Consider the following 22,593-nt stretch of genomic DNA (forward strand, 5'->3'; position numbering starts at 1 on the left):
CTGCAGCATGTGGGATCTAGTTCCCTGACCAGGGATAGAATCCTGGCCTCCTGAATTGAGAGTGTGGAGTCTTAGCCACTGGACCACCAGGGAAGTTCCAAAAAATTAATCTAAAAAATTGAAATAATTGTAGATTCACACACATTTGTAAAAAGTAACACAGAAAGATCCCATGTACCCTTTTCCACCATGTTACCCAATGGTATTAATAACATCTTAGAAAATTATAGTACAATAGCACTATTGCTTTTGATACAGTCAAGATACACAACATTTCAATCACCTTAGGAGCTCTCATGTTGCCCTTTTATAGCTACTTCCATTCCCTGTTCCCCCACCCCCATGCCCTAAAGTGGTGGAAATCACAAATACATTCTCCGTTTCTATAATTTTTCATCTTTCAAGAATTTTATGTAAATAGAATCATATGTGACCTCTTGACATCAGCTTTTCCCGCTCAGCATAATTCTCTAGAGCTTTGTCCAAGTTGTTGTGTGTGTCGAGAGTTTATTCCTTCTTACTGCAGAGTAACATTCCATTTATGTGAAATGTCCAGAACTGGCAAATCCATAGAGACAGAATGCAAACTAGTGGTAGTCAGGGGCTGGGGGAGGTGTGGGCAAGTAACTGTGAAGGGGTACAAGGTTTCTTCTTGGAGTGATGAAAATGTTCTGGAATTAATGTTTGTAACTGCCATCCACAACTTTATGGATATGCTAAAAAACATTGAATTGCACACTTTAGGTGGGTGAATTGTATGGTATGTGAAGTATATCTCAATAAATCTGTTCTTCACCAAAGAGTATCATAACTATAATAGTTTGGTTATGATCTGCTTCCCTGAATCCAAGTTCTTGAGGACTGGTGTCGGGCAGCTCACTGTTACCCTCCAAGAAGGCCCTGCCTATAGTTAAGTGGGTAAAGAAATCTCTCTCAAAATGAATTACCCTTAGAAAAGTGTTTCTCCACCTTGGCACTGCCGATATTGGAGACAGGTTCTTCTCTGTCAAGGGGCACCTGCTTGCACCCTGCTGGGTGTTGGGCAGCATCCCTGGTCCCCACCTACTTGATGCCAGGAGCACACCAGGCATGACAACCACAGATGTCCCCAGACACTGTCCACTGTCCTCTGGGGGCAAAACACTCCAGTTGAGAACCACGAATTTAGATCCACTGAATTTTAGCTACTGGAGCCTTCTAACGAAAGACTGGCAAACAGGGTGCTGATCAGCAGGACTTGGCAGTATCAGCAGGGCCATATTCACCCAGCCAGAAACTGTCAGCGGGGCAACGAAACCCCGCTCAAAAAGGAAAAACCACTGAAGCTGTCCGACTCTGTGGCAGCCCCATAGACGGCAGCCCACCAGGCTCCCCCGTCCCTGGGATCTCTAGGCAAGAACACTGGAGTGGGTTGCCATTTCCTTCTCCAATGCATCAAAGTGAAAAGTGAAAGTGAAGTCGCTCAGTCATGTCCGACTCTTAGCGACTCCATGGACTGCAGCCCACCAGGCTCCTCCGTCCATGGGATTTTCCAGGCGAGAGTACTGGAGTGGGTTGCTATTTCCTTCTCCAATGCAGCCTCGAAATCCCCAAGCTGAGAGATTAAAGGTAAGTCCAATATTGGGCGGGGCTTGCAGCGAGGGGCGGAGCTTGAACCAAATCAAAGAGGGTCGGGTCTGGGACTCAACTGGAAGAGGGTCGCGCCAAAGACCTGATGCTGAGCAGAGGGAAAGTGGGGACTCCGAATAAGGGGAGGGGTTTGCAGCGAGGGGAGGGGTTCGAGGCAAAGATACGCCCTTGGAAGCAGACTAGTAAGTGAGAAGGCGCGAGCTTCGCGAGGGGGGGCGGGGCCTGTGGCGCGTGGCGGGGCGCGAGAGGCACGCGGCCCAGGCGCCGGCAAGATGACGTCATGCGCTGGCGGCCCCGCCCCTTCGCGCCTCCGGGTCGGCGGGCGCTTGGTGGAGACGCCAAGATGGCGGCGAGTAACTATTATGGCTTTGCGCAAGGCGTCAGCTCGCAGTACAGGTAACGGCCCCCGCGCCGCCGGCGCCGTCCGACCCCAACCCCCGCCCCGGGGAGGCCACGGCCCCGAGTTGTTTCTGTCGGGGAGAGCCGGAGGGGTTCCTGACGTGGGAGGGGGCTCTCGGCCTGTCGCGGGGATGGGCCCGAGGGGGAATTGTACCTCAGCGGGCACCGAGGTCTGACCACGGAAGGGGCTGCCCTAGGAGGATGCAGCACCTGAGGTGGGGGAGAGAAGACCGGCGTGGGACGGTACGTGACTGGGTTAGGGGCGGGGCAAGGGCCAAGGACAGAGGGCGGGGGTAGGGCGAGTAGGGAGAAGACTGGCCTGTGAGGGCATCTGGCGGGGCAGGGGGTGGAGCGGAGAGACCTCGGCGGGGAGCAGGGGAGTGGAGGTGCGAACCTGACCCCTGGTTGGGAGGCAGGACAGCCTCGGAGGGGTTCCTGACCAGGCAGGGGGATTTTAAGTTTGGAGAGAGGAACCCTAGCGGGGGGCCAGGGGGTGCTAGAGAACACACAGACCCGGAGGGAGAGACAGAGGCCTGGGGGAGGGGGATAGAGGCCTGACTGGAGGGGCGGGCCGAGACTCAAGGGAGTAGCAGTCTGGACCTGAGGGAAGTCCTGAGATCCCTCCGGGGGACGGGAACCATAGGAAGGGTAGAGGGACCTGGAATCCTGGAAGTCAGTGGAGGAGGCCATTGGGTATTTGAGATGTTTTAACAAACTCGGAGAAGGGAATTATTGCCTGGAGGATCCCATGGACAGAGGATCCTGGCGTCCACAGTCTATGGGGTCGCAAAGAGTTGGACGCGACTGAGTGACTAACAGTAAGACTGGGAGGGCTTGCCTGATGGCTCAGTGGTAAAGAATCCGCCCGCCAGTGCAGGAGACACAGGTTCGATCTCTGGGTCGGCAAAATCCCCTGGAGAAGGAAATGGCAACCTACCCCAGTTTTCTTGCCTGGGAAATCCCATGGACAGAGGAGCCTGGCGGGCTACAGTCCCTGGGGAAGCTGAGTCAGACACGACTTAGTGAATAAAATGCAATGCAGTACAACAGACAGGGACCCAAGCATTGGGAGGGGAGAGAAAGAAGCTGAGAGAAGAGCTGGTGGGAGGTGGGGGGGGGCGTGGGGGTGGGCAGGGACAGGAAGCAGCCCCGGGAAGGAAATATCTAGGGGTAGGGACACATGGAGTGCCTCTGGACCCCAAATGTAAACACACACACCGTTTTCCATGGCTTCTCCTTGGAGCCTCTGTTTGGTCTGTTTTTCAGCTGGGCACGCAAGACCAGGTCCCTGGCAGGGATGTAGACAGAGCTGGTGCCCCTGGGGAAAAGGGTCCCCCTCCTCACATCATTTTCATGTGTCACCCTAGGGTCAGTTCCAGCTGGTAGCCTGGCAGAACTTTCTGGGCCAGTCGCTTACAGACTGGATTCGAACTGCCCCTTAGGTAACTGAGAGACTGGTGTCTGCTTGCAGGATGGGCCTGTGTCTCCTGTTTCTTGCATGCTCTGTTTCAGCACGTTAAACACAGGTCAGGCTAGTGGGAAGTCAGTGCCCTCGTCTACCCAGTTGTGATGTTGCCATGTTCGCTCCCGTGGGGTCGGAAGGAACGAGGTCAGGGCTTGGATCCAAGGCTTGTGCGGCTTGCAGAGTTCTTCCTGTTTGCTGTACCCAGAGCATTCTCTAGGTGTAGCATTGACTAGACATAGATTTTCTGACGGGGAAAGGATGTCTAGCCTGCTGTTTCCTGAAACAGAGTGTTGCGTTTTTATGTGCTCTTTCCCTGTTTTCAGCATCCTTGGTGGTGGTCTTACCGCCAGTGCTTAGTTACAGCAGCAGGACTTGGCTAGGCTGTCAGAGACCAAGGCCTTTTTTGGAAATGCTGTGTCCCTCTGCCTGCTTGCTGCCGCTTCTTTCTTTTCTTTCTCTCTGTTTCTCTATTTCTCTTTTTTTTCTTTCTCCATTGCATTCTTCAGTCAGATGTGGAAAATCACTTGAATGTTGTGCTTTCTATTAAGATTATCTTCCAGAGGAGAAATCTGAGAATTGACACTGGTAAAACAGGTAATCTCAGGACTTCAGATTCTTGTCATTCATTTGAATTAAGGTACTTGAACATTTTGATGCAGCTATTGTGTGGATTCTGATAACTTAAGTCATACAGTAAACATCCATGTAACTAAGGATGTGAAACTGTCATGAACTGAATGTCAGATTTGTCTGTGTCTTTAAAATTGTCCGCAAGAAGGTGTGTTATTCCTTAAGTAGATTTAACTAAAACAGAAGCGTAGGAATTATAGCAAAGTAAATTTCAGTCTCACAAAACCTTGAAACAAGATAATCTGCCTTATCTGAATAGTTTTACGTTAACCAGACATTCTCTTTTGGGGGAAACGACTTTTGCCTGAAACCTTCAGCTGCTTTTAAAGTATGTATTTCTTGTGTAATGTGCCATGGAAAAACTGATCAGATAACATTTTGTGAGTACCTGCTTTGTGGTAGTGTTTGGACAGCAGTATTGACAAAGCCCATTTCATGAACTACCAAAGCAAAGACAGCAGTTTATTTCTTAGAGGAATTTTGTGTAGATTTTCTTGGCTTTTAAAACTGGTAACCACAGGGACTTCTCTGGCAGTCCAGTGATTAATACCACGTGCTTCCAGTGTAGGGGGCACAGATTCAATCCCTGGTCCGGGAGCTAATAGCCCACATGCTGCGTGATGCAGCCAAAAAGTAAAAACTTTAAAAAAAGAAAGAAAGAAAAGGATCAAATGCACATTCACTCTTGAACTATAAGAAAAGTTTGTAATTCCTTGTTAATAATGGTGGTTTTCATTTATTTCACCTTATGTGGTCTTTTAGATCTCTTAAGGCTTTTTTAGAGTTAGCGCTGTAAGTTTTCAGAATTAAGGATTAGTCCCATGTGGAAAATTGACAGTGCGTTTAATTTGCACTGAATGCAAGTTTCAGTTGTGAGGCTGAGAGCTGCTCAAGAAATCTGACAGGGCCCTGTGTGAGTTAAGTCATGTTGGTAATGAAAGTATTGAGAGCTCAGAGCTGTCTGGTGGATGTTCACACTGGTGGAACATGACAGGCAGGCCAGATCTACTGTGAACATTTCCCTCTTCTTGCAGATTTTTTTTTTAAGTATTTCTTTGTTTGGCTGCTCCAGGTCTTAGTTGCAGCACTCAGAATCTTTAGCTGTGGCATGTGGGATCATCCTCCCTGATCAGGGCCTGAACCCAGGCAGTTTTGTCAGAACACCACCCGTCTAGTGTAGTTGGTGTTCTCTACCTTTGCATTCTTGTTAAATCTAAGACGGCTGTTGGATTTTGGTGCAATAATTGATTTCCCATCAGGAGCTGGATAAGCTTTTGGCATTTATGTTAATGGCTGGATTCCTTTACCTTGTCAGAAAGTTGGAAGCCTGAGTGACACCCCATCAAACTCCATTAGTGGTACTAACACTGAGGAGTGCTGGTTACCGACTCTCTGTGTTGAGTAAGTGTCAGGCACTTGACATCTCTTCCAGTCCTCCCAGTTATCCTGTGAGCAAGGTGTTCTGACGCCTGTTTTGCTGATAAGGGAATGAGGCTTGGGGTGCAGTAAGTGGTGTAGGATCCCCAGGGTGACAAGCAGTGGGTCTGGCTAGGCATGCGGGCTGCCATGCCTTTGCCCTTTCGTAGGGCTTACCTGAGTCTTCGAGGTGCTGGTGGTAGCAGACCAAGCGTGACACAGCCGCTTAGCAGTGGGGCCCGCTGACAGAGACTGGGTTTCGTCATTCTGTAGGTGTTGCCTGGATCCTGCCCCTTTAGTTTGGGTCCTAGTCAGATTGTGGTTTAGGGCCATGTTCTTCAGATCTTGAGAAATGACCTTCTCTGGAGCAGGGAAACCGAGGAAGCACCTAGTCCAGGGTGGTGGGGATGGTAGTGGTAAGCCAAGCCGTATCTCTGTTATCTCTCCCAGTCAAAACAGGTAGCTTGGGAAAGGCACTGGGGCCCACACCAACCATAGGGAGCAGCACAGGAAGACCACCCATTAACGCACCTAGGTGGGAGCCTTGCCCTGTCAGGGCGGGCGCAGCATCCAGATTGTACCCTTGCCAGCCTCTGTTGCCTGTACCCACCCCCCCAGCATGCCCCTGCTCTGGTCTCCAGGCCATTCCAGAATAAACCTTCCCCTCCAAGGCCTGTCTGTCCCCTGAACTTAGGTCCCAGGAGCACAAGCTGCCAGGGAGAATCTGATGTCATTGCCCCGGGGACTGGGGTGGGGCTGGTAGGAACATGACCTGACTGCTCCTCAGGAGTACCTTCGTTCACTCCTGATGGGATTAGCTGAAGTGGACCCTGGGAGCACAGGGCACAGGAGTTCTGTTAGAGTGTGACTCCTATCATTTTTTTAAAGGCCCATCTCAGTCAGGCTGAGATACTTGTTAGGGGTTGAGTGAGAGGGGCCCTTGGAAGCCAGTTTTGAGTGGCAGCTCTCAACTTCAGACAAAACCTGATTTCAGGGTATTTTAAGGAAAACCTTTCAAATGATAGGACTGTGTTATCTGTGTTTCTATCACAAGTACATGAGGTACATTGAAAGTTTTTGAAGTGTGGCTTTTGAATTTTCATTTTATACATTCTAGAACCAAAAGTCAGCTCATCAACCTCAGAGTATAAGTTAATTCCTAATACAGATTTTTTTTTCTCAACATATTCTGTTTCTGAATGTTTTTTAGTTTAGTTTTGTGTTTTGTCTGGATCTACCAGTGTATATATTTAAAATGACCAAAACAGCTACATCAAATTTAAAAGCATTTTCAAATGACCCTTTTAAATTGTTTTTTCACATTGAGTGTAATTGGTGTTCTTCTATGTGGCTGTGGAAGTAAGGACCAAGACCATTGACCTGGATGAATAACTGAAGAGTCCTAAAAAGTAAGGTAGACAGGTAGAAAGGTATTCGTAGACCTTGTATTCACTCTTTATTTTATATTAATAGATTGAAAGTCTGAAACTTCAGATCAGGGATTGCAGATGGCCTTGTGAGGGGCGTACACGTACGTGTATGAATGGAGTCTAAGAGGATAGAGGGTGTATTGGGGGAGGATCACAACGGGGCCTGCACACCCCACCCCCACCTGTCATTGACTCATGGGACTGAACTTAGAGTCTTCCTGCTTTCCCAGAGAACCCACAATCCCTGTTCTGTGTGAAATCCCCCACGTTTTAAATACCAGGACCAAATTCATACTGTGTGAGACAGATGACATCTGTTTCCATTCTTTGACCTTCCTTTATGTTCTTGAGGATACAAGAATGTACAGGAAGATAATTAAACAATGTTTAATAAGACAGGAGGATAGGAAGACATTATAGTTTACACTGAATAGTTGAAAGGAACAGTACCTATTTCAACTAGAAGGGGGAGACCTCCATTTCAACTGGTTTTAGTTATTTAAGAAAGTTCTGGGTTTATGTGTGTGTCTGTGTATTAAAAATTAACAACAGTTTTTGTTTTCATCACGACTCTGAGCTCTTTAGATAGCTTATTCATCTGAAGTGAGGAATGATGTCTAATTCAAAACAGAATTAGGAAGCTTTGACAAAGCACAGAGATTTTTTTCTTGTTTCTTTTGTTTTTTGCATGTCTGTGACACCTTAAATCTGAAGGGTGCTCTTTAGTAGAACCTTGGTAGGAAAAGCTTTGGTACCACCCAGGGTCTCATTGTTTGACTGATTGTTTCTTGTTCTGTGCCTTGTACTGAGGCATCTGCCATCAGCCGGGAACTGACCTCTGCCTGTCTTTCTTCTTACACTTGTGTTAGAGGATTTTTGCAAGGTTGCTAGACCTTTTTAAATTAGAAACTTCATTTGTAAATATTTTGGGGAATGGGACTTTTTTTTTTTTTTTTGGTAGGTATTTTGCTGCTTTGGGCAGTTTTCTCCCCCCAGAGGTAAGTTGCATTTATGGCACATCACTGTTCACTTGCCTTTTACAATTAACTGTTGACTAAGAATTGAGAAGGCTTCCATGGTGGCTCAGTGGTAGAGAATCTGCCTGCCAGTGCGGGAGGCACAGGTTCAATCCCTGGGTTGGAAACATCCCCTGGAGAAGGAAATGGCAACCCACTCCAGTATTCTCGCCTAGGAAATCCCATGGACAGAGGAGCCTGGCAGGGTACAGTCCGTGGGATTGCAGAAGAATCAGACATGACTTAGAGACTAAATAAGATTTGAGAAATCCCTTGCTTTGGTTCTGCAGCACTTTGTAGTTTGGAAAATCAGTTCCATAGACTGAGATTATCTCCTTGATGGGGAGCAGAATGAACCATAACTTCTCAGACTCTTGGAATGAATGTTTTAAAAAGCCAGTGGCTTCTTTTAAATTTTGAATGTCCTTTGTTGGATCCAGGGTTGGTGGTTCAACATATGTTGTATTTGCTCATGAGGAACTCAGATTGGCTGTCTGGTGGCTACTCCCTGGGTTGACGCAAGAGGCACATGCGCTAGACCAGCACCAACATGGCTGTGGAGGTTCTTCTGCCCCTTGAAACAGCAGGAGAGGGCTGGAACCACGAATGAGCCCTCGGTGTGCCCAGAGCCGCCTTTTAAGGGTTTGGTTCATTGCAGTAAAGAGGCGCAGCCACACTGATCCCGGTTGACCTGCACTTCTTTGGCGGGGGGGCGGTGTGTGTGTACATAATGCTTTCTGTTTAGCTTAACCAGCATGTATCAACAAGACGGCGTTCTTAAGCATCTGACCCACAGCGTTAACCATGCAGCCACCTTCCACGTGAGAACTACATTCCTTTTCAGAAGAACAGAAGAGGATTCTTGGAGTTTCACTGCCAAACAACGTGGCTCACCCTTGAGGCTTAGGAAGCTCCCGTCAGCGGTCTCAAACCCGTGCCTTGGGAATGTCCAGCCATCCTGTGACTCTTTGTGGAGGCTCAGGCTGGCCCTGACGGGGGAGCTGGGGTCTCCTGACTACATTTCAAAGAAGGTTGCAGACGAGGGCAGAGGAATGAAATTCTCCGTCCTCTTCCTAAGGGCCCAAGGATTTAGTGCATCAAATCTAAAACTTTCCAGGGCGTTTTCTGGGCATCCCTGGATCCGAAATGGGCATTTCATATGGAGAATGCATATAGCTTTCGTGGTTAAAAAAAAAAATCCATTAGAAAAAAATCAGAATTGTTACGGGTATAAATGTACGGTATGTCATATGTTTTGACATAAAACCCTTGTCAACTGAAGTGCCAAACAAGGTCATCTCTCTGGGTGTGTATATATGTGTGTACACACAAAATAACAGATGTGATCTCATTGCCAATAAAACATCTGAACACCTCCTCCCTGATGAATGTCTTGAGTGAGCATGTTAGCCTTACCCTAACCCTAACCCCTGAATGTTCCTCAGCCATGTGAGGAGTCACAGACACACCTGGGGAGCTGACCTGGGTCAGGATGCCGAAGCCAGGGTTTTCTCCCCATAGCCCTGCAGAGTTTGTGATCATCTAGGCTGAGATGTCTAACTGTCCCGCACTCAGGTTTAACCCCCTCAGTCTGGTTTAGTTTAAGCCACAGGATGGGCAGGGGGAGTGTTAGGAGCAGGGCTAATAAATGAGTGAGTGAAGATCTCTGCCCTGGAGGGAAGAGTCCTTGATTTTTTTTTTTTTAATGTGGACCATTTTGTAAAGTCTTTATTGAATTTGTTACAGTATTGTAACAAATACTGTTAAAATAGTAAACTGTTAACTGTTAACTTCTGTATTATGTCTTGATTTTTTGGCCGTGAGGTGTGCAGGATCTGAGCTCCCTGACCAGGGCTCAAACCTGCAGCCCCTGCTTTAGAAGGTGGACTCTTAGCCACGGGACCACCAGGGAAGCCCGTGATTTTATTTATTTATTTATTTTAACACCTATAGCTGATTAATGACGTGGTGGTGGTTTAAGGCGAATAGCGAAGGGACTCCGCCATACATATACATGTATATCCTTTCTCCCCCCAGCTCCCCTTCCATCCAGGCTGGCACATAACATTGAGCAGAAGTTCAATGTGCTATACAATAGGTGGGAAGTCCACAATTTTAAAAGAAATTATTGTGTGAGGTTTCTCACCACTGTGTTTCCAGGAAAATCTTTTTTTTCCACTTGATTTTTTCTGCCCCAAACTCTGCGTGTTTCTGATCCTGTGTGTGTTCTCACTGTGAACGATTCTTGGAAAGCAGTCTCCAGCAGAGAGTTGTTACGGCAAACCTGGAATGACCTGTCGTTCCTCCTGACGGTCCCTGGGACATTTCACCTGCCTGTAGATCCCTCAGGTGTGTGCCCTTCTGAAGTGAGGTCTGTGCTCAAGATCCGACATGTCCTTCATGGTTGGCCTTATGGGAGCAACCAGAGTGTGTCCCATGGGAGAGACCCCCAGGTCGGGAAACCTAGCCTCCCCAGATGTATCCCCTCCATGTCCCCATCAGCTCGGTGACTCACTGAACAAAATGACATCCATGGGTCTCTCCATTCTAAAATTTTATGACTCCGCACTTCCAGTGCAGGGCGCTCCAGTTTGATCCTTGGTCCAGGAATTAAGATCCCACATGCCATGTGACACAAAAATTAACAAGTAAATACAATAAGAATAATAAAACAAGTTTTAAAAATTTTATCTAGATGTTTAGTCACCCAAAAAAGCCTGGCTCCCTGAAACAGAATTTAGACCAGAAAGCCATCAGAGGATACTTACCTGGGGCCCATAGATGAGGACGCCAGCTAGGACTTTGAGTCTGTGTCACTCAGACGTGCTTCAGCCTTGCTCTTCCTGAGCCCACAGGTGCTGGCGCCTTCCTGCAGCTTCCTGCCTCAGCTCCCCGCTCCCAGGCAGGGCAGGGCAGGTGGCAACCGCTGGGTCCTCGTCACAAGGACCGTGTCCTGAGCGCTGTGTTGCAGTGGCACACCCTGTGAGCAGCAGATGAGCACACAGCAGCAGCCGCAGCCGGGGCCCCTGGCTTAGGGGAGGCTTCACCTGGGGTCAGTTCATGACTACATTCCTCAACACTCCCTCCCAGTGCCCTGCTCTTGCTCGGGAATCTCCTGCAGACCACGCTGGATTCTCATACCTGCTCTCTGCAGTGGGTTTTTTTTTTTGCTTGCTATATTTGAATTGGAGTAGGAAATGGAAACCCACTCCAGTATTATTCTTGCCTGGAAAATTCTGTGGACAGAGGAGCCTGGCAGGCTACAGTCTGTGGAGTCGCAAAGAGCCAGACATGACTGAGTACAAAAAAAATATTTAAATTTGGAGCCAATACTGTAAAGTTGGGAGGCTTTTCAGAAATTTCTAGGGGATTGCTTAAAATGGGAAGAGCTGGCCATCCTGGGAGGCCTTGTGAGCTCCGGTGCGAGGCACTGTAGCACAGGAGTTTTTGTTTGTCACACTCTCCCAAAAGGTAGGCATTCCATTCTCAGGTGAGTAAACTGAGGTCAGGAAAGACTAAGTGACTCGCTCAAGGCCCCACAGTGAGCAGAGACAGGGTTGGAAACCAGGTGGTGTGGCTGCTGTCCCAGCCCCTAGGTTGCAGCGCTCCCAGTTCCTAGCTTGAAACCCTATCAGCTTTTCCCTGGTCCCTGGCCCTCAGTCCTCATGCAGAGCCCTTGGATCCTCAGCCACTTCCTTCCGCCTTGCTCTCAGGGCACATCTCATTTGTTCCTGTGCAGTTTTCATCTTGAGGGGACTGACGACAGGGGGCGGTCTTGCCCTTGAAAGAACATTGATTACATTCCTCTCCCCAGCCCCACTTCGAGAGAAGGGAATATGCCATGTCATGCAGGGCCAAATAAACTTTGCCTTTTACCCTCTCCCCCATGGGAGAGCAATGTCCTTCCAAATTACCTGGGCCTGTGAAGCCCCAGGTAATTACAGGCAAAACTATGCCATGTCCAGGGCATCTGAGAGGGCAGGAAGTCACAGCTTTCATCTCATTCTTAAAAGGATCCTGAAAAAGGCTATTAGAAACTGACCTCTCGGGACTTCCCTTGTCTGGTCAAGCAGTTAAGACTCCACACTTCCCTGCAGGGGGTGTGGGTTTGATCCCTGATTGGGGAACTCAGATCCTGCATGCCACGTATCACAGCCAAAAAAATTAGAAATTGACTTCTCACCAAGGGGAGCTAGAGAAGAGGTGTGGGGACTACCCCTTCAAACTTGGAGCAGGGAGCTTGGGCGGGAGTGACAGCCTCCACTGCTAACTTACCTGCCGCTCCCCTCCCCACCGCCCCCAGACGTTAGCCTCTAATCCCCCGCCCCTGGGCACCCCGACCTTGCAGACCTGAATCTCTTCAGCAGCAGCCCTGCTGATGTCCAGGCCAGATTGTTCCCTGTGGGGCCATCCTGGGCACTGTGGGGTGTTGAGCAGCATCCCTGGCCCCCACTTATCAATGCCAGGAGCCCCCCAAAGTAACCAAAAATGTCCCCACTATCACCCTGTGTCCCCTTGGGGCATGATCACCCCAGATGAGAACGCTGATCTAGATTACCTAGGTTTTGACAACCATATGGGCCAAGCCTGTGGAGGATTTCCCATGAACTGTTTTTTGGCACTCCCAGCTCCTAAAACCTCCATGTGGTAGATCTGTGGCCAAAACACCCCTGTCATTTATGTCTTTCCTTCTTACGGTATTGGTTTAGTTGCTAAGTTGTGTCAGCTTCTGTGACCCCATGAACGGTAGCCTGCCAGTCTCCTCTGTCCATGGGATTTCCAAGGCAAGAATATTGGAGTAGATTGCCATTTCCTTCTCCAGGGGATCTTCCTGACTCAGGGATCAAACTTGAGTCTCCTGCATTGGAAGGTAGATTCTTCACCACTGAGCCACCAGGAAGGAATTCCTTCTTACATTCTTTCCACTGGGACCTTGCACTCTTCCCATTGGGAAAATACATCTATTTCCCTGGCCCTGGAGCCAGGCTTTCTCATGCCTCTCCTTGGCCCATAGATTGCAGTGGAAGTGATATCACCATATGTGCATATATGGAAGGTTTATGTCCCCCCTCAAATTTATATATTGAAACCTAACCCCTAAGTTGATGGTGTTAGGAAGTGGTGCCTTTTGAGTGGTGATAAGGTCATGAGGACAGTGCCTCTTGAATGGGATTAGTGCCCTTTTAAAGGGACCCCAGAGAGCCCTCTCATCCCTTGTGAAGTGCCATGTGAAGACACTGCAAGAAGGTAGCCATCTCTGAACCAGGACTCGGGCTTTCAGCAGACACTGGATCCCACTGGAGGAGGTGATGCCACAGGGAGGAGGGCCTTGGTGCAGGCCCTGCTCTCCAGGAGCAGAGCTGCCTGCCACCGACCTCAGTTGCAGCCCAGCCCAGTGCAGCCCACAGGGTGAAGAGCAAAGTAATGGGTAGCTGTTTTGTTTGTTTGTCTTTGGCTCAGCCACATGGCCCGTGAGATCTGAGTTCCCCAACCAGGGATTGAACCCACACCCCATTCGTTGGAAGCTTGAAGTCTTAACCACTGGACCACCAGGGAAGTCCCAATGATGGCTATTTTAAGCCAGGGATCAGCAAACCTTGTCTGTAAAGGGTCAGAGGGTAAATATTTTCCACTCTGTGGGTGTCTTAGTTCAGTCTGCTGTGACCAAACACCACAGACTGGATGACTTGTAAGTAACAGTTTATTCCTCTGAGTTCTCATGGCTGGAGGTCTGCCATCGGGGCACAGACAGGGCTGGGCTCTGCTGAGAACCCTCTCCGGGTTGCAGACACTGACTTCTGTTTGTCCTCACATAAAGGAGCGCAGAGGATGGAGGAAGCCCTCCTGTGACTTTTTAACTTTTTATTTTGTTTTGGGGCATAGCTGATTCACATTGTTGTAATAGTTTCAGTTGAACAGATAAGAGACTCAGCCATACATATACATGTATTCATTCTCCCCCAAACTCCCCTCCCATCCAGGCTGCCGCATAACATTGAGCAGAGTTCCCTGTGCTATACATAGGTTCTTGCTGGTTATCCATTTTAAACATAGCAATGTGTATGTGCCCATCCCAAATTCCCTAACTATCCTTTTCCCCCATCCTTCCCCCCACCAACCGTAAATTCCCATAAATTAATTCTCTCAGTCTGTGAGTCTTTTTCTATTTTGTAAGTGAGTTCATTTGTATTATTTCTTTTGAGATTCCACATATAAGGGATGTCATTCGATATTTCTCCTCCGTCTGATTCACTTTCGTCCTATGACTTTTATAAGGTCACTGATCCCATCTCAGGGGCCGCACCCTCATGACCTCATCTAATGCTAAATTACCTCCTAAAGGCCCCACCTCCTAACATATTCAGGGGAAGGGGGTTCAGCATAATAGTTTTGCAGAGACACGGACGTTCAGCCCACAGCAGCAGACTGTACCATACATGTCGCCACTACAGAGCTCTGCCACCCTAGGGTGGAAGCAGCTGAAGACGAGATGTAAACAAGCGGATGAGGCTGTGGGCCATCAAAACTTATATTTTGACACTGATGTGAATTTCGTATACTTTTCACGTGTCATGAAATCGTACTCTCTTAACCCTCTCCAACCGCTTAAAAATGCAAAATCCATTCTCTGCTCATGGTCTGTGCGAAAACAGGCAGTGGGCAGGTGTGGCCACACTGTCCAAGCCTTGCTGTAAATCCCTTCCGTTTCTCTACCGGTCTAGCTGGGGCTCCACCATGCCACTCCTGAGAGGGGCGTGAGGCCATAGGACCTGCACATCCCCTACCACCCCGCCCCACAGCTTCAGGGCATCTGTGCTCTGCTTCCTCACAGAGCTTGCTCTGCTAAATAAATGCCAGGACACCCGCGATCCTCCCAGACCATGCTGTTGTGAGCAGTGACTTAGCATATGGTGGGCCTAGTGTTCCCTTTGGGATCACAGCTACTGCTCTGATCATTGTCACCAAACATTTATTTACTTGACTGCTTGGCAAGCCCCCATTTAGGTGTTTGCAAAGCTCTCGACTACCAGCCACCAGCATGGCTGGACTTTGTGCAGGAGGCCTGAAGTCTTGTGTGTCTTCTCCCCACTTCCACCAGGCTGGTTGAGGCCCATGTGTGTCATGTCCTCTAAGGACCCTCAGCTTCTCCCATCCACAGCCCTCACTGCCTGTCTAGTCCGCTTGGGTAACAGAGCACCACAGACTGGGCAGCCTAAACAACGCATATATTGCTCACAGTCTGGAAGCTGCATGTTCAAGACCAAGGTGCCGGCAGGGTTGGTTTCTCCCAAGGCCTCTCTCCTTGGCCCACAGATGGCTGCCTTCTTCCCACGTCCTCGTGTGGTCTTCCCTCTGTGCAGGCATCCCCAGTGTGTCTTCTCATAAGAACCCCAGCCTCGCAGGATGAGGACCCCACCCTTATAGCTTCATTTAATTCTGTAAGGACTGTATCTCCAAACAAGTCACATTGGGGTTAGGGCTTCTTGTGAACTTAGGGGAGGGCACGATTCAGAGCATAGCACCCCATTAGTGCCCTGAGACAGGACAGATCTCATCCTAAGAAACCTCAGTGACTCCCATATTCTGCCTGGCATCCCCGAACCCACTGCCCAGCCTCCTGTCACCCACAGCTCCTCCATGCCTCCACACACAGGGCTGTTCTGCCAACCTCCGTGTTCATCTCCCATCCCCACATGTGTGCCAGGCCCTGCTCTCAGCCTGGGGGCTGCATCTGAACCCCTCTCTGGAACCCCAGAAACCTCCATAATCAGGCCTTTCATGTCCGGGGTTGGAGGAGGAGGCTTCTGCCACCCGCCCTGCTGTCAGCACAGCCATCCTCCCAAACAGCATGTTTCCATCTCCCCTGCCCCTCCCCCAGCATCTCAGCTATTCCCTCAGGAGAGGTGCTTCCTCCTGTCATCTGAGCAGATGGGAGAGTGACCGCTGGTAAGGTTAAGGGTGTTTCACCATCCCAAATAAAACTCAGAGCTGGGACTCCCCTGGGGGTCCAGTGGCTGAGACTCTTTGCTCCCAATGCCAGGGGCCTGGGTTCGCTCCCTGGTTAGGGAACTAGATCCCACATGCTGCAACTGAAGATTCTGAGTGCTGCAACTAAGCCCCAGCGCAGCCAAAAAACAAACCTCAAAGCTGATGTATACTCAGCCCTGTGCATCTCACAGCCAACCAGCCTTCTCACAGCTGTGACCTTTGCCTGCCTTCATAATAAACCTGATGGGAGCACCCTGCAGGGCACAGGAACACCTGAGGTCTCCCAGCACTGAGTCACATCAAGGCCATCTGTGGGCAGACGCTCCTCTTGTCCTTGACTTTGGTTTAGCCTGTGCTAAGTCGTTTCAGTCATGTCCAGCTCTTTTGCAAACCCATGGACTGTAGCCCAACAGTCTTCTCTGTCCATGGGATTCTCCAGGCAACAATACTGCAGTGGGTTGCCATTTCCTTCTCCAAGGGATCTTCCCGATCCAAGGATCAAACCCATGTCTTTTATGTCTCCTGCACTGGCATGTGAGTTCTTTACCATTAGCACCACCTGGGAAGCAGTCTTCAAACCTCAGGGTGTGTAATCATCACTACTTGGGGTTGTACACAACCAAAACGTGTCTTGAGTTCTCAGTTTGTGCCTGCAGATGTGCTGTCTTGAGCCTGATACCCAGTCAGACAGCAGCCCGCAGCGACCCAGGGGTCCATCCGGAACCGGGTCTAGACCAGGCATAGTTGATCACGTGACGCCACCCATCGCGGCCTGAGTCTCAAAGCTGGTGCCCTGGGACTGGGCATGTCTTAGACCAGTAGCTCTCAATCGGTGTTTGGGAGTATCTCCGGTTGTCACGACTGTGGGCGCTCCCGGCACTGAGTGGGTGGAGGCCAGGGATGCTGTTCCAAAGCCTGAAGTGCCCAGGACGGTCCCCCACGGAGAGAGATGGGCGTCACAGTGTCAACAGGACCAGGAGCAATAAACCCTGCCCTAAATAGAGCAGCCATCGAATCTTCTGGCATGAGCAAGGTCAACAACCACCCTCCTCAGTGGTTCCCTGCATGGGGCCCCCACTGGATGGAGACAGCTTTTAACCTGAGCTCGGCCACTGCAGCAGCCAGTGAAGAGAACCCCAAAACGGTCTCGGCTTCCGCGTTGGGGCCCTCAGCTAAGGGATGACAAGAGTCACCCTTCCACCCGGGAGACACTTGCCTCTGCCTCCTCAGCTGGCACCACTCAGTGCACTGGGCTTCAGGGATGGAGGTGGGGGCCCGTGGCATGCTGGGAAGCTTGGGACTCCCCTGGCCATCCAGGGATTGAGAATCCGCTTTCACATGCAGGGGATGTGGGCTCCATCCCTGGTCGGGGAACAAAGATCTCATCTGCCTCAGGGAAACTAAGCCCGCATGCTGTAACTACTGAGCCTGTGCACTGCAACAAGAGAAAGCCCTTGAGCTGCCACTAAGACCTAGGGCAGCTAAAAAAAAAAAATCTTTTAAAAAGAAGAAGAAGGAAGTGTCAGTGTGCCGTGCTGATGGCCTCTTCCCCAGCAGAGGCAGCAGAGCTCAGTCCAGAGAGCTCCAGTTCTGTCCTTGCAGCTTGGACAGCTCAGACCGCCTTGGTGAGCCTTGTGGGTGGCTTCAACGGCATAGCCTTTTATCATCCTCCCAAAGTCCATGCCTTCCGTTTTCCTTGCCGGTTTGGGCTGGGACCACCCCTGTCCCAAGGACTGTCCCATGTGACTGAGTCAGGAGAAGGTGGCCCCAGCTCCCCGACAAATCCTGGTGGAGCTGAAGCAGGCGCCTTTGCCCCATTGTCCTCAACCGTGCCCTGGTTGGAGCTGGTGGGACCCAGGCAGCACAACAAGCCCTGAGGGGAAGCTGGCACAAGGAGACATGTATAGAACATGCACAGCACGCAGGTGACGGTAGAAAATTGCAAATAGCATGTGGTGGTTTAAAAACATAGCCATGGGGACTTCCCTGGGGGGTCCAGTGGTTAAACACTCCACTGCAGGGGGTGCCGGGGGAGCAGGATCAATCCTGGGTCGGGTAACTGAGATCCGGCGTGTCTCACGATGTGGCCAAAAATTAAAAAATATAATAGGAATCTTTAAAAAGATAATAAAAATTTTCCATAAGTTCTCATATTCAACATATAAATAAGCTCACTCCTTCCTTCCTAAGTTGGGGACTAATCCTATCCCCTTGAGGGTGGGGTGGATTCAGTGGTTCACTTCTTTTTCTTTTTTTAAATTTCTTGGCCATGCCACCTGGCATATGGGATCTAGTTCATTGTGCACATGCATGCTAAGTTGCTTCAGTCACGTCCAACTCTTTGTGTCCCTATGAACTGTGGTCTTCCGGGCTCATCTGTTCTCCAGGCAAGAATACTGGAGCGGGTTGCCATGCCCTCCTCCAGGGGATCTTCCCAACCCAGGGATGAAACCCACGTCTCTTATGTCTCCTGCATTGGCAGGCAGGTTCTTTACCATGAGCACCGCCTGGGAAGCCCCTCTAGTTCTCTGGCCAGGGATCAAATCCACGTCTCCTGCATTGGAAGCCCAGAGTCTTAACCTCTGGACCACCAGGGAAGTCCCTCAGTGGTTCACTTCTAACACAGAATGTGGCGGAAGTCATGCCATGCGATGTCTAAAGCTGGGTCATAACAAGGATAGCTTCCGTCTGGTCCATCCCCTCTCTCCCTCATTCTGGGGTGCCGCGGCCAGCACAAGCAAGAGTCACACCTGCACAGGGAGAGAACGGAGCGTCCCCGCTAAGAAAATAAGAGATAGACAAAAGATGGGGTTGAGAGGATCAGACCAAAATGGCTGATACCTTGCTTTATTGTGCTGCAGTATATATAGGGTAAAGTACGTGACTTAAGGCACTCACAAGGTTGTTTTTTAATCTCAGGATACAATCACCAGACCCTTACCATTGTATACAGAACACAATCAGAATATCTATCTTCTATGAAATATACACAATAAGATAATCTATCTTCTATGAAATGTTGCCGAAACCAAACATCTTGGAGCCTTAAGGGTTACAAAAATTCTTGAGGGTGGCGGGACAGGGAGCTTAGGCACATGTCCTAGGGCCCGGCATACCTGCCAGGGAGCTCCCAAGACTTAACCCTTCACGGGTCATCCCCCGCACTGGGGGAAGCAGGTAGCCATGTTGTAAGAACACCCAAGCAGCACTGGGGAATCACCAACCTCCCCACCGCGTAAAGGAGCCATGCTGGAAGCAGCGCCCACTACCCCAGTCGAGCCTTCAGACGATGCTGCCCCAGCCAGCGGCTGCTTGGCAACTTCATGAAGACCCTGAGTCAGAGCCCACCCACACAACCCCCAAATTCTGACCCACAGAAACTATGAAGATGGATGATAACTGCTGTTTGGAGCCACATCGCTGGGGGTAGTTCTCTAAATTGAAGTGTAATCACTTATCATAATCTGTTAGTTTCAGGTATGTAACATAGAAATTTGATATATTTTTATGCTTTACAGAATGGTCACCAGGATAAAGTCTAGTTATCATCTGCCACCATGCAAATTTATCAACTGTATTTATTTATAACTATATCCATATTAATAACTACTGTTAAATATAGTATTACATATTTATTAATAATATTAAATGTGTCTTTATTGCAGTATTATTGACTATATTCCCCATGCTGCATATTACATTCCTGTGGCTTATTTAAGGACTGGTAGTGTCTCCCTCCATCTCCCTTACCTATTTCCCTCATCTGCCTGCCCCGCCTCCGTCTGGCTACCACCAGGCTGTTCTCTGTAAATACGAGTCTGCTTCTGCTTTGTCGTGACCCTTCATCTGTTTTATAGATTCCTCATGGAAGTGGGATCAGGTGTTGTCTGTCCTCCTCTGACTTGTTTCACTCAGCATGCTACTCTGTTGTGAAAAATAGCAAGGTTTCATTCTTTCTTATGGCTGAGTAATGTTCTGTCGTGCACACACAGGCCTGTGTGTGTGCCTAAGTGTCTGCTGTTAGACGAGTGGATAAAGATACATGCATCTTCTTTATCTGCTCATCTACCCATGGACACTTAGGTCAATTCCATATCTTGGTTATTGTAAATAATGCTGCAGTGAGCACTGAGCTGTATAATCTTTTCACTTAGAAGATTACCCAGAAATGAAATTGTTGGATCATGTGTTAGTTCTATTTTTAGCTTTTTGAGGCGCCTTCAAACTGTTTTCCATAGTGGCTGCACCAATTGACGTTTATCGGGGGTAATTTTTAACTCTTCGATAGCTAACTGATACATAATATAGATACCATCCAATAGTAAAATAGGCAAATGAACTGTGATAGAGTCAAACAAATGAATAGCCTTTATGGTTTGAGAGGCCCAGGGCAAAAGCACAAACGGAAGCTGGCATGCCATGTCCTAACATTTCAACATTATGGACCAAGCTGGCAAAAATTAGATACCATATGTCCTGTCCCACCTACCTCAACAAATATACCTTTCTAATGAGCAAGGAAAAAAAAAAGTGACATTGGTTTATAGCTATCAAATCATCATAGGTTACTACTGAGTGTGCCTGGTGCTGGGTTGGTGATGTTTGGGTGTCTGAAATAAAAACATACTGATTCGTAAATGATTATATATTCTGTAAACTTTATGTTAGGTGCTTTCTTTTCAGTATGAATGATGTTTGTGTAATCAAGATTTTCACATCATTTGAGTTTTGTTACAATAATGACCTGAAGCAGCTGGTGTGGGCTGACTTGTGTTGCATAAAATTCATATTTGGCCATTAGGTTTGGGGCATCAGGACTTCAGTCCTAACTAAAGAATGTGACTGTAGAAGATAGGGTTTTTGAAGAGAGAATTACAGTGTAATGAGGTATTGTGTGTGTGTGTTTGGTTGTATCCAACTCTGTGACCTTATGGACTGTAGCCCTCCAGGCTCCTCCGTCCATGGGATTTCCCAGGCAAGAGTACTGGAGTGGGTTGCCATTTCCTTCTCCAGGGGATCTTCCCTGGATCTTTCGACCCAGGGATTGAACACTTGTCTCCTGCATCAGTAGGTGCGTTCTTTACCACTGAACCACCAGGGAAGCTATAAATGAGCTATTAGGATGGCCCTGATCCAATATGCCTAGTGTCCTTATAAGAGGAGATTAGGGGACCTCCCTGCTGGTCCAGTGGCCAAGACTCCATGCTCCCAACGCGGGGGGCCCGGGGTTTGATCCCTGGTCAGGGAACTAGATCCCACATGCTGAGACTAAAAGATAACCTGCATGCCACAGTGAAGGTCGAAGATCCCATGTGCTGCAGCTAAGACCTAGCACAGCCAAATAAGTCAAAAGAGAGAGAGATTAGGACACAGACACAGACTTATAAAGGGGGACCATATCAGGACGTGGGGAGAAGGACCCTAGCAGCCTGGGGGCCAGGACACTGCCTATCGGGTCGCTTCCATCCACCATTCCCCATGCTGATATTTCCTGAGTGCCTGCCATGTGCCAGGTGCCCCTGTGGTGCCGGGAGATGGCCTGAGACCCACTGCAGTTCCTGGGGCTCCACAGTGATAGAAGTGGCGGTGGAAGGATTACATCAGGCAATGCTGGGAGGAAAAATGAAGCAGATGACGGGGGGCAGGGTGATGAGTTCCAGGATACCGCTGCTCTCCTCCAAGGGCTCAGGGAAGGCTGGAGGAGGAGGCGAGTGAGCGGTGTGGGCGGGGATGGGGCCGAGGACCTTGGGAAGCTCTGAGCAGGACGGTGACCCGGTCAGGTCTGTGCTTGAAGAGGACCCTTTTGGCTGCCAGGAGGAATGAGGAGCTGCTGGCCAGGAGCTGGGCAGGGTCCTGGCAGGGCAATGCAGTGGGCTCTGCTTGGCCCTCCGCGCCCCCAGCATGGCCGGGATAACACACCTCCAGTGTGGCCCCCACTTCTCCGTGGGTCTCCCACTGGGCAGGAATGGCACTGTGGGCGCCATGTGTGAGCCTAGTGTCGGCCCAGAATGTGTGTGAAGGCACAGTGGGCCGGTGCTGCCGGCCGTCGTCCCTCCGCACCCTGGGTCTGCCTGGCCCCGGGCTGGGCACACACCTCGCCTCATCCCCTACGGGGTTTGTGAGAACTTTCTTCTTTCAAAAGTTGAAGCTTAGTTGATCTACAATATTGTGTTAGTTTCAGGTGCACAGCAAAGTGATTCAGTATTTTCAGATTTTCTGTCATTATAGATTATGATATAATAAGATGTTGAACATAGTCCCCCATGCTATCTACTTTAATACACAATAGTATATATCTGTTAATCCCGTACTCCCAGTTTATCCCTCACTCCCCTCCCCTTTGGTAAATGTAAAGTTTTCCGTGTCTGTGTGGCTGGTTCTGTTTTGTGAATAAATTCATTTATTATTTTTAGATTCCACATATAAATAATAGCACATATTTGTCTTTCTCTGACTCACTTCACTTAATATGATAACCTCTAGGTCCATCCATGTTGGAAATGGCAGTATTTCATTCTTTTTTATGACTGAGTAATACTCCACTGTGTGTGTGTATATACATATATATACATACCACATCGTTATGTAGTAATCTGTGAATGGACACTTAGGTTGTTTC

General features: G+C 49.1%; 1 protein-coding gene across 4 annotated transcripts in view; it reads left to right on the forward strand.

Annotated features, from left to right (window-relative positions):
* Positions 1 to 1,955: 1,955 nt before the first annotated feature.
* ZFR2 (zinc finger RNA binding protein 2) overlaps positions 1,956 to 22,593 on the forward strand; it is a 44,693-nt gene continuing 24,055 nt past the window's right edge. For 3 of the 4 annotated variants that reach the window (XM_069591421.1, XM_069591422.1, XM_069591423.1), the window contains exon 1: positions 1,956 to 2,025. In XM_069591421.1, coding sequence (XP_069447522.1) covers positions 1,973 to 2,025 — 53 coding nt within the window. In that variant the 5' untranslated portion in view covers positions 1,956 to 1,972. The remainder of the gene's footprint in view (positions 2,026 to 22,593) is intronic. The other variant, XM_069591420.1, reaches the window with a different exon arrangement.

The sequence above is a fragment of the Ovis canadensis genome, chromosome 5 (genome assembly GCF_042477335.2).
Source record: "Ovis canadensis isolate MfBH-ARS-UI-01 breed Bighorn chromosome 5, ARS-UI_OviCan_v2, whole genome shotgun sequence".
In the NCBI taxonomy this organism is placed as follows: Eukaryota; Metazoa; Chordata; class Mammalia; order Artiodactyla; family Bovidae; genus Ovis; species Ovis canadensis.